The 12,823-nt window shown below is 39.6% G+C and overlaps 1 protein-coding gene across 4 annotated transcripts in view; it reads left to right on the top strand.

The window, feature by feature from the left end:
- The window catches only part of RUNX1T1 (RUNX1 partner transcriptional co-repressor 1), a 112,380-nt gene that overhangs the window by 95,555 nt on the left and 4,002 nt on the right, over positions 1-12,823 (top strand). For all 4 annotated transcript variants that reach the window (XM_027737367.2, XM_039380971.1, XM_027737365.2 and 1 more), the window contains 2 exons: positions 3,689-3,879; positions 12,762-12,823. The exon at positions 12,762-12,823 is cut by the window's right edge and continues 4,002 nt beyond it. In XM_027737367.2, the coding sequence (XP_027593168.1) occupies positions 3,689-3,879; positions 12,762-12,823 (253 nt within the window). The remainder of the gene's footprint in view (positions 1-3,688; positions 3,880-12,761) is intronic.

Consider the following 12,823-nt stretch of genomic DNA (forward strand, 5'->3'; position numbering starts at 1 on the left):
AGATGAAGAGTCCAAGACAAGTTCTTGGTGCTCCTCACTAGTTACGAGGGAGGCAGGCAGGTAATGAGGATTGGTCAGATCATGAGTTGGATGGCTTGCTCTCTGGAAATACCTATTTGTCTTTATTAAATACAGAGAGGGTCCTAGGCCTCTCTGGGAGAGAGAGTGGGCTGCTGCCAGAGTTTCTTCTGTGACATGCAGAAACTGTCTTCCAGCCATCTCCTGCCACTTAGCCAGGCCCATTGTCCATGGCAGTCCATTTGTAAGCTCTGGAGCTACAAAAGAGGTGTGAAATGATCATACTTTGTTGTACAAAGACAGTAAGGGTCCTGCACATACTATAGACTAGTCCTGAGAAAGAGATGGTGCATTTTGGGATAGGATGCTGAGATAACTCTTGTCACCGAGTGTCGATGGCCGCCTTTGCCAGGGTCAGCCTGAAAGTGAGATGGTGCAAAATGTTGTGGTGGCACAGGACTGCATATCTGCCCACCATCTTTCTTTTCTCATCATGTGGACCAAGTGTGCCCATGATGTGAGAGAGGTGACCAGGAGCTGGCTGGTGAATCATCATGTCGGGTGAAGGATGAGCCGAGTACCTCTCCTGAGTCTGCGGCAAGGACCTCAGACGGCGCTGAGTAATGCCTATTCCACACAAGCTGTTTCCTTCCTGCAACTTCTCTCATGAGTTATCACTACTCAAAGATTTCAGCTGCATTCCTAAAATGATGAGTGAGTTTGTGCCAAGAATGCTTAGTGTTGCTGGGAAGGCAAAGGATGCAGGTACATGCATCTTAGATACTTGGTTTTTAAAAACTTCCAGATTTATGTTTTCTGATCTTGGAATCTAATCGCTCTTCCTTTCTCTGGAAGTGCAGAGAAAGGAAGAGTGCCACTATCATTCTTATCTTCATTGCTCAGCATTGTCAAGGCAAATAAAATCTCCTTCACTATCACCCATAACTTTTCCTGCACAGATATGACAGTCTTTATTGTTATCTTAAACTATGTAGCCTGAATTCAATGTCTATAAAATATCAGTAGGTAGTGGAAACATTTAGTTTGAGAAGCTGTGAAGAAAATCAGTGATACGAAATTTTGTCTAGTTTATTTGAGTGTTCATGAGTTCACAGTATATTGAAATAATGACGGTACATTGTCACCAAAACCTCCAACGTATTTTAATTATTTGTTTTCACACTTAGTATAGCACAACACGAATTCTGTCATCAAAGTTAATGGAAATACTAAAATCTAATCCATAGTTTAAGCCAATTAAAAAGTATCAGGCATATGGCCTCTTAAGCACTTTCAGCATCTTCACGCTCTCAAAAGCTTTGCAAAAAAACTTCTACAATACAGAAGATAGAATTTAATTTTCAATTTCTATATTTGGACTGAAAAGTAGCTTAGCTAGGATGAAAAACTAAAATTAGAAGTCCCTGTGAAAATGTTGGAATATTTTTCTTCTGTCTAATATAAGAAACTGTCATTTCTAACCACTGTAAACACCTAAACACAAAACTGAATTTATCTGATGTAATGAAAGTGCATCATGCCATACAAAGATAATTTCTGTCTGTAGCAAATACCAGAAAGAATACAGATTTTCTTACAGAAATCCACTTTGTTAGTAACTGCAGTTCATAGACACGAAATGCCTGTATTTAAGTTGCCTCATTTTTATGAAAATGGTAATAAAATTGCATCTGTATGTTTGCCTGTGTATATTTCTTTTTTCGTGATCAGTGAATGGTTGCAGTTGGTAATAAATATTCAAGCACCTTGCAAATGTCCTACCAATTCCCTTTGCTGATCAGTGTGTGCCTCTGGGACTAGAATAGGAATGCATAATTTAAATATAAATTGCCTGATTTGCATATACAATTAGACTAGCTGTAGCTTTGATCGTAAGCAAAAATTATTGTCCTGTATTGCCACTTAGATAGAATTTTAATTCACCTTGAATATTCAAAGTAAATTAAGCCTTGGCTATATGGTTGAAGGGTATGATTTTTTCCTCTCCTGAGGCTTTCCCCTAAACAACATTTATGGTAGGGTAATATAAGGGCATATTTTCAGCCTCATAAAAATAAAGGCATAAGTTTTATCTCTAAATCCTTCCCCACCCCCTTGATAACTTCAGTTGAAACATCTCTTGCAGACATGCACGCATGTAACACGCACACATACCCTCAGCGGAACTCTTCTTTCATTTTAATTAGTTCAGTTTCAGTTCAGTACATGGCTTAAAGTTAAGGCTTTATTGTAATTTGCTTAATAACTGAAAATGGATACTTCATGTAGTTCTTATTTTTTAACAGCAAGTGCAGAGCTATCAGACATAACTCAAGAGAGTGACAGGCTATCTGTAGGTAAGGGTTAGGTCTGTGTGCATGTGCGTGCACACGAATACATGGGCTAAATACATGGACTAAAATTCAAACCTGCAACACCAATATAATACTTAGATTTTAATCTACAGTAAAACATTTTTAATAGAAATCTATGTTTTTAATTAAACAGAACATTTAATTAAGGTGGTTTCTAAGTGCATGAAACAATTAAGAGCAAACACTTGAATGAAACATGTCATAATTAGTTTTAATAGAGTGTTAATTGGTACTAGGTTTGCCAAGTTAATAATTACTGCTTATTAAATTTTCAATTAATCATTGTCATTTTGCTTTGAATAAAGATGAAAATTAGATAAACTAATTCAGGGGGAGGATGGTTTCCTTGTTAATTAGAGCAGCTAATTAAAAAAAAAAAAGAAATTACTTGTTTTAGTTGTCAATTAAAAGACTGTTCATTAGTAAAATTTTTGCACCCTTCTTGCATCAAAACCCAAATAACCGATTTGAGACAATCCATGTTTTCTGGAATAAAAGATATGACACTAGTATATGCCAAAGAAAGGGTTCAAACTGTAGTTGTTTTACAAGAAACATAAAGGTTTCAGTTTAATGAAGCGGTGTGCCCCTGCTCAGTGTTAACTGTGTGCCGAAGCCTTGCTGGCCAGGGTGTGCTCCAGAGCTCAGCGGAGCCAGGAAGTTGAGTCTTCAAGTATAAATATGGATTTGAAGGAGAGATCAAGGGGTCAAATGAATGTTCATAAACAAATTTTGTCTCATAAAACTGTATGTCTGGGAAAAGATATTAGACCAGTGATTTAAAATTTTTATGTAAACTCTTGGGGTTTTTTAACTTCATGTATTTGTTTATTAACATATGGGGGAAAGAATTGTTAAAGACTGTAAATCCTGTCTTAATTTCCAGAGCTTAAGGATAATTTTTTTAAAAGTCTGTAATATCATGTTAAAATAATAATTATTGTCAAACCTGTTTATCTGTGCTGCAAAACCAGTTTTCCAGTGTTCAAATAGATTGCAATTATATTGTGCCAGAGATCTGAAATGACTGTACCTAAAGAAGTACTGACTGTGAATCAAAATAGCAAGAATCATCACAAGTTAGAGACTTTGGTGATGGGGAAGTAGAGAAGCACCTCAGTGGTCTTGAAGATTCTTGAGGAACTAGATTCCTCTGTATCTCTCTACTCAGAATGAAGACTGTCATAATTGAGAATAATCTCAACACAGTAATAGTGATGCATTTCCTGCATCAGTCCCACATAGCCCTGTGCCAAATGTCCTTTGCTGATGAGGATTTCTTCCCTCCTTTGCAGAGGAAGCTGTCAATGAGGTGAAGCGCCAGGCGATGGCTGAGTTGCAGAAGGCAGTGTCAGAGGCGGAGCGGAAAGCTCACGACATGATCACTTCAGAGAGAGCCAAGATGGAGCGCACTGTTGCCGAAGCCAAGCGCCAGGCTGCAGAGGACGCACTAGCTGTTATCAATCAGCAGGAGGATTCAAGTGAGGTAAGGACCTTGCTGGGCAAGCATCACCTGTGGCTGCAAAGCATACGTGCATCTGAGCTGGCTTTATTCTGGCATAGGCTGTTTGTGTGACACAGGAGATCAGTGCCCACCATTAACTCTTCGCACAGTTGCTTTGGACATGTATTCCAGGCATACACCGAGTTCCAAATTTTCTTGGCTGTGTAGTAATCTGAGCCCAAAATAGCTAGTGAACTTGAGCTGTGTTCTCACCTTTTAACTGCTGTTCAGGGTTACATATAAAGTGCACATTGCTGTTCTAACTTGGCTTTTCAGTAGCTTCATTTTAAAGCTCTTTAAACTGCCACACTGGATAAATAAGATTGCTCAGTGGAAAACATTTGACGAATCTAATTTAGACAAAGAAATTATAAATGTAAGAGATTGTAGAACAAGGTGGCTAAAAGCTTGTCTGGGGAAAGTGTTGGATGTAGAAGAGATTAGCAAAAGATGATGGTTCCTGTAGGACAGAATGTGAATGTAAATTTGGAAGTGTTTCCTTATTTTGAATGTGTTGCTTTGGCTGCAGGGAGTATTTCAGAGTCAAGGAGTGGGCAGCATATGGAAGGAAGAAAAATAGACTGAAAGAACAAAGAGTAAAACAAGAATAAGTATGTTAAGCCTTGATGTACTTTCCAACCTGAGAGTGTAAAACCTTGAATTGTTGTGGTACAGGACATCTGACACTATGACTGGCTGGAAGCTGGGAGTGAAAGAGCAGCGTGTGTTTGACCAGTGCAGCATCAGTCTAGATAGCAATTAAATTTTATGCCTCTTATAGAAAAACAGAGTCCTAAGTTAAAACTGCTCTTAAAAACAGACACGACAAAGAAATTACGTCAGTTAAAGTTTTTGTATACAATCTCCACTTCTCAAGACCACTGAAGTGAAAGAGCGTTACCTGCATGAAGTATTTATTGTTCTTATACGAACATCTTGACTGTAGTAAACCCACTCTTTAATGTAAATTTTAAACAGCAGGGAGTTGGGAAAAAGAGTAGATAGCAGAACCTGTTATGTGGGACATATATTTGTGTACACTCATGTATAAACACTTTCTGTGGACTGGATGGGCAGTGTTATAGAAGAGTCACTTCAGTTGAAAGATGCAGATGAGCTGGCTGCAGCACGATGAGAACACTGGCAGAAATCACAAGCAGATAAGTCAGTGGCATGCTGCAGTATGCATCTGTAATTTGAGGGAGCATAAGATTTTAATTCATACCAGGCTTCTCTGGAGATGAAAGACCATTGTGGGATCACTGAATACCCAGAGTTTCTCCTTAATGTGTAGCAGATGAATAACAAGGAGACAAAAGGAATTGATTTTCAGCATCTGAAAGTTTCTCAGGAAGAAAGGGACCAGGGGAAGTGTATGTACCCTTTAAGTACTAACTGTTCCACTGTAGATTAAATGAGACATAAATTCAATTTATTGGCCTTTTGTATCTAAGATACTCAAGGACATTTTTGCTGCACTGTTCATAGAAAGGGCATTTTTCTGACATAGCATCATTAAAGAGCTGTCATTTTGTGTGTGTATATATACAAGAGACGCCTATTGTTAAAACCAAAATTCCAAAGATAAATGCCTTTAGAGGAAACAGCAAATTAAATCTGTTTAGTGAACTGATACAGTGTAAGCAGGACAGAGGAAGTACTTATGTGCCAATACACACAGCCCATTTTTCCACAAGCAAATGTGTATTCAAAGGAATGCATAGAGAGTTTGTGTGCTGTAATTAAATCCTGAGCAGTCAAAGCTCTGGAAAAAGCCATATAACAACAGACATCTTTACTTCTTCTCCGGCAGAATTGATTACGAGGTTTTTCACTTCTTGGGAATGGGACTTCAGGCAAACAGTCCTTTTAATTGCGCTCTAATGAAATGTGTCTCGTAAGGTTATAGATGTTCTCAGGGCTGTGTGTCCTCAGGGAGGTCACAAGCCTCCTGGACCTAGAAATAAAGTCTGGTGTCCTGGTCCTGCAGCTTTCACCCCTGTGAGGTACATGAGTGTCCACACAGGGTGGTTGTTTTGAGATGGAAAGTACAAGTTTTAGTAAGCCATCAGAGAAAACTCAGGTTTGCTCAGTTTGTGTTTACAGGTGCTTAATTAACTGTGAAGGGAGATGACGGCAATACTTTTTTGAGAGTTAGATATGTCTATATATAAGTAGTTCCTCTTTAGTTTCTAATTATGACAAACTCCAGAGAGTTAGGGTGATGCTTCTCACAATTACCTGTCTTTTTTTTCCCACGGGTGACTCCTGTAAGAATGGACTGGCCTTTTCCTTCATCTTTGAGGACAGGATATTATTTTACCAGTATTTGAAAGGTGTTTCTTTGGTGATGAGACCTTGTGTTTTTTGAGTTTGAGGAGTAAAACTCCACATTTGCTTTGGTGTTCATTCTCTGTGGATGTCCCTCCTCATTTGTCTAGGTTATAAGTCTCCATAAACCTTTCTCTGTTTACAGCTTTCAGCAGAACACTTCCAGCAACACAGATACCTGTGTACATAAGACACTGGAGTAAAATTTCTAGGGCTAAAATATTTCCAGTTTCAAATATGAGACTGTTGAAATGCAGCTTCTGCAGTCTTACAGGTCTAGAGGGGGAAGGCCGAGCATCCCTCCTCATTTCTTACCCTTGGTGGGACGTTACACCAAGGCCTGCAAGACAGCGCGGTGTAGGCTGCTGTATAACCTCTATGCAGTTCCTGACAGAGAATATTTCTCCCATGGGTGTCATTTGTTCCTTTGGCTGTTGAAAACATGAATGGAGATGTGAATTTGGCACTGGGTTTCTAATGTATCAGATATAATTTTCATCTGATATGGCCACTCCCTGTCTGTTGGCAAAGTTTCTCCCTTACAGCTCTTCATTTGTTATTCAGTAAAATGCAGCCTGGATCTAGCTGAGGCTTCTTGAAGCTGTTCTGGTGTGAGAACTTCGTGGCATAATTTTTATTGCAGTCTGCTCCAGAGCTCAAAGTGATAACTAGTACCAAGGATTAACTAGCACTCAGGATTTTCGTAATTTTTATAATTCTAAGATAATATGCGGTCTCCTCATCCAAGACCTTTTAGGTAGATTGAGCCTCTGATATTCTTTGTTGATGTTGTTGTTTTTGTGCGTTTTTTCTGGGTTTGTTTGGGGTTTTTTGGTGTTCTGTTTTGCTTTGTTTTTAACCCAGAAAAAGTAGCATCCCTGAGTGCAAGATTGTCTACAAGAAAAAAGTGAAGTTGAGCATGTTAAGCTGACCAGACCAAAATTATAGGAGCATAGGACAGTAAGAAGACTAATAGGAGAGGTCTGATATTTGGAAGTATCTTGACTTTTAAGAAGTGGTCTACAATATTTTGAGAATCACCACATTACATAGTATAATTTTCTAACTATAGAATTTCTAACCCTGACCTGATCTCTTGTTGAACTATTGCTCTTATGTTTGAATTGTTCAGCACAATTTAATTGGCAGTGCCCCTGATTCAGTGTCTGTGCATTTACTTTCTAAAGATTTCCATAGTTTCTTCACATAAGGCCTTGCAAATGACCAGGATGTGTTTGTGATTTTCTGTTATTGAAATTAGTTAAGGACCAGCTAACAGAGCACTCTGCTGTTGGAAGGCAAAACGACCAGGAGAAGTCCTACCTGTCAGCATGACTGCTCCTGAACCACAATTATGTCTTTACCGGTTCCTTACAGATACTTTACAAAAGATGACCCATTCATCAGTAGTTGACTTGGCTAAGTACAGAAACATATGTGAGCAGCCTACTCTTGAATGACTGCAGTGCTTGCTTTGGCTGCAATGTACTGTTGTGCAAATCAGCTTTAATAGTAAGGATGAACAGCTTAGCAAAGAGACTGGCTGCCCAGATTGTAAGAGGGGGTGGGATCCTCAAAACATCTGTCTTTCTGCTGTGGTATAAAATGCCACTGAAAAATCTGACACTCAGTGTTCTTCCTCACTTTTGAGTAGAATGGAGGCTGGGGACAGGGAAGGAACACAAATGTTTCAGTTCTCTCTACTTAAAGCAGATGCTGACATCTGCTCAGATAAAATGGATATGTAATGGTCCAACACTGCTTTTAGGAGATGTGTAATGTTAGGGCTTGTTTATATTGCAGCAGTTCATGTTGTATGTGAATATCACACCTGACATTTTGAAGACAGCTGGTTTCAATCTCTGATGACCAATCCATTGAGACCAGGACTATGCCAGCAAAGCTGACTCTGAGCATCAGATGTTGTGATTCAGGCAAGCCTAGTTTTTAGGCTGGTATTAAATTTAATACTTGTGTCAGCTAATGTTTAATTTTTTTGGCTGAGCGTCTCTTGGAAAGTAGCACATCATCCCCTGCAGTGGTGGGTGGTACAGAGGCGCCAGAGCGATGTGCTCTGTGCAGGATCAGTCCAGATGTGATGTGAACATTGTCACTGCCCCAGACTGCTAAGCTAAGCCTGGTTAGCCAGCTTGCACGTCTTCTCCATATGCTGCTCTGTACTTCTGTTTTCAGGATTTAGCTAATCTTCGCTGACTTAAATGAACATTGATGTATTTCACACAATAAACAGTGGCTTGGGCAAGCCTGGAGTGTTCAGTGATAGGTGTAACTTTACTAGAAACATCTAAAGGTTCAAATGTCATTTTGACGCAGCGTGGGAATTTCTGAAGTACCAATATGTTTCCCTTTCTAATGAGCCTTGGATTAAATTCTCATAAACAACTTTGCTGGGTTTTTTACTGCTATTCAGCAGCTCATACAGTCCTTGTTTACGCCACTGTGGTTTCAGTGATTTCTAGATGTTCCTTTTCTTGTGGTTAGCAGTGGTAGAGTTCTGAATGCCATGGGCATTGCAGAAAGGGGGAAAATCTGTGTTCTTCCTACCCAGCCATGCTTCCTTTCATGGTAAACTGAGGAAATCCAGAATTTCTCAAAGATGACAGAGCAAGGGGTTTTTTTTGTCTTACTTAAGCAACCTCTATCCTAAGTCTCAGTTGGAGATGTCAGAGGAAAGCAAATACTCAATTGTGGTTGACTATTTCAGAGATAAAAGCAACAGGATGGGCAAAATTATTGACAAGTGTGTGTTCTGGTACTGGAGACCACAGAAATGGAAACCATTTGTTTTAAAAAATTTTCATGATGGCAAACAGAAGTTTTTGAGTTCTGTTGTTTGAAGATGGAAGCTTAAATGCATAAGAATTAAGAGTTTGACCTAAGATAAGGCTCTGACCTAAGACTGATGTTCCTTGTCAGTTGAAAGAGGAGGATGAAATATGATCGGTGGCATAAATTCAGAGTGAGATTCCCATCTGGTGTAATTTAGCCCAATTTCATTGAATTAATCCATTTTCAAGGTAGAGAAGTTAAATTGAATTGTGTAGTCTGAGAATCTGGCCTTTTGTATAACCCCACTGGTTCACAGGCAAATCAGCGTAGAGTTGAGCTGCAATCCAGACCTCCTTGTAGTTTTAGCTACATCTGGAACTCTGTAGAGCACAAGCTGGAAGTGCAGTGTAGTAGGTGACTACCTAAAGATGGAGATATAGACCAACAGAGGCTTTGAGAGATCAGCTACTCTCTTTCTCAATCCATGATCAACTCCAGCTGAATCATTCCTGTAAGATACCTGCTTTATCTGTACTTTAATGATGGAGATTCTTCAGCACCTCTAGGCAATTTTTACCTGTCCTTAACAGATGTTTGATCCCATTACTTCTGCTTATCTGTGTACACACAGATTTAGCCATTCACTGCAGTGATGTTTGGGTGCTACTGTTCCCTCTCAGGCTACCATCTCACCTTAGGTTTAACAGTCTGAGTTCATTCAATCTCTTCTCATAGCCTGTGTTTGTCTGACTTCTGATTATTCTGGCTTCCATTCTCCAGGTTCTTTCCAAGTCTTACTAGTCTTACTTGATTTGCGATATTTGAAGTGCATCATCCCAACCCATCCTGGACAGTGCTCTAGGCTAGATCTTGCCAGTACTAGGAGATAGAGAGTCTTAAATAATGTGTAAAGCAGTCCATAGTTGTGATCATATGCCCTTGTATGAAGATTGCCACCTTGTGACATTGTGGTCACCTGTTGTCCAAGATGCTGTCTACACAGTTCAGCAAGGATGCTCCATTTTGCTGGTACCTGCTACAGCATCCCAGGAGGGAAAATACCTTGAGTATGTTCAGTCCCATAGTGAGCTCAAGCTCTGTCTGTTATAGCTGGATCGATCTGAAATACGTGAGCAGCAGAGGCATGTGAAGCACAGCCCAGGCTAGTAGCTGGCATCTTGAGCCTGTATTTTCTTTGGTAGAATTTGAGGCTATCAGCCAGCAGTGTGAACAGAAAGCACCTGTTTCCAAAGGTTACAGTGCCCAAGCCTGATCTTTACTGCTGTTTTTCGCTACTCGCACACAGGAAGGAGCAATGAATGGCCACAATGGTGAGGGCTGTAGGACAGAGGGTTCCGCACATCAAATCCAGCTACTATCACAGTGCAGGCTCCCCATGACATGTGCTTCTTCATGCTAATTTGCACTATAGTAATTTTAAATGCAATAAGTTGTTGAATAAGTGTGAGCTGTAACATTTATTTTGAAATTCTTGTATTTTATGTGCTTTTATTCCCACAATTACACTAAAGCTGTAATGACCTGTTAAATTAGAAATAATGTGTCCAATGGACAAAATCACATACCAAACAATGTAGGACACATTAAGGAATCATGTAAGGAGCCAGCTTAGTGCTTTACCACTTCATTAAAATCTTGCACCTATGTATCACTTTTCATGTTCTAGATAGGCTGATGTCTATTTTAATAAGAATGTTGAACCCATACTGTTAAAATTAAATTACTATTTTCTGACATCAGGTCTTGGGGTAAGATACTGAAATACTGTATGGTGACTCTGGTCACATCTGGAGACAGTTCTGTGTGTGCAGATAGGCTTTCCTCAAAAAGGGAGGCAAAATGAAGGTTCCTCAGAAGCTGACCTGTATTAACTAAACAGATGCTTGAACAGGTCAAGTTTGACATCCTCATAATAATTCCCACACAATTAAACCATGCACTTCAATGTTGCTAACAGATCTGCATAAGGGAGTAATTCCTGCACCTGGGCAGTTACTGGCTGATTTCAGCATTATTCCATGTGGGGAAAAGTGTCTTTTCAGAAAAGTCTGCATGGGGAGGTTTTGTGCGTGTGAATTTGTTTTCAGGGGAGGGGATAAAGGGAAATAAGTACCAAACCCAGGGCTGGCAATTCAGTTGGAAACGAATAGCTAGGAGGTCAGCAAGCATGGCAGTAGGTGGAAACTGTGCAGGAACAGAATTACACTGTATTTCCTGATCACAGTACAAGCATCAAGCTGTTAAAGTGAAACTTTCATTAGTGTGATGCAACTGTAAAGAAATACTAGAATAGCAAAAGAAGGAGAATCCAGGGACATCACACTTTGTTATCTTTCTGGTAGCAGGATGAGTCATTGTATCTCTTTGAAATGCTAATACAAAAATGTCAGGTCATTTTGGTGTATGTGTAAATATGTCTGTGTGTATGTGTTTGTGTACAGTGGTCTAAATGACTTATAGTTATTTTTCATTGTGGAGATAAAAGGTGTTCAAGAATAGTACAGCTGTCCGTTCCTAAAGGTGGATTTACCTCTCCAGCACTGGACAGAGTATGAGCAAAAAGAACCCAAAACAATGAACACTGAATCAAAACCAGGTGATGCCAGACAAGGAGTCTGAATTCCTGACGTTCAACTACCAGAAACATCTGTTTCTGTGTGTTGGTAATTCCACCTTTTTTTAAAGTGTTTTTAAAGATGGGAACAATTTTATGAATTTAAAAAAAAAGTCCCCAACACATGTATCTGTAATTACCTGGTTTAGTCTGTGTGTTTAATCAGTATGAATGGAGAATGCCATGTACCTTTGATTTCAATCTCAAAGAACAATTGAGCACTGGGCAGTTACTCTTCCCCCATCTGCCAGTACATGCCTATGCAAAAAAACAACCAACCAACCAACCATCCAAAGCAACAAAAAATAGCAAAAGGGGGGAAAATGGAACTAACATAGGGATATTTTCTAAAGAAGCCACTTGATTCCAATTAAATGTCTAATTTCCTTAAAATACTGTTTTGGATTTAGGTCTTTGTTTGATTCTGAAATTGGGAATTAGTTTTTAAAGTAGTTGAGGAATATCACTTAAGGATTGGCTGTGTTCCAGCATCCAGCTGGCAGAGCTATAGAGTGTGTTAAAGTGAATAAGCACACATATTCTTCAGTGGCTTCCCTATCCTGCCAAAGATTTAGGCTCTAGCTTAACTGTTCACTGCCAGAAGTGCCACTGAGTCAAATGGCATTACTCAGACAATGGAAAATGAAGTTTTCCTAGGGTAGTAAGTTTTACCTGTGTGTTAAGTCTTTTTTCTCCTTTCTTATCTTGCATTAGTCCCTCTCCACTTTTGGAAGAACAGGGGTTTTTTATGTGCATGTTTCATTACTTGTTTTAATAAATCTGTGAGAGGAGCTAGCTGAAGTTTTACTGAAATTTTCTATTAGTATGCTGCTGATGATGGCTGGATGTGAGGGCATACTTGGACTTTGCATCATTAGTACTGACAAATAGCTGCTTCTATTCTTGCCCAGTTTCTGAAGGCCAGAGTCCTCCGGGTGACCGGAGCTGCCATAGAACAGGTTCAGACACCCAAGGTGTAGCACCTACTGATGCCTTAGCTGTTCTTGGGCAGAGGGCTGACTAGCAGTTCCCTGCCAACTGTTTTTAGTGTAAAATTTAGGACACTAGCTAATTTCTCCCATCTCTCTCCCTCCTCTTTTGCTTCTAGAGTTGCTGGAACTGTGGCCGGAAAGCTAGTGAAACCTGCAGTGGTTGCAACACAGCAAGATA

The sequence above is a fragment of the Pipra filicauda genome, unplaced genomic scaffold, assembly GCF_003945595.2.
Source record: "Pipra filicauda isolate LSUMZ 115617 unplaced genomic scaffold, ASM394559v2 scaffold20_size4479445_pilon, whole genome shotgun sequence".
Taxonomy (NCBI): Eukaryota; Metazoa; Chordata; class Aves; order Passeriformes; family Pipridae; genus Pipra; species Pipra filicauda.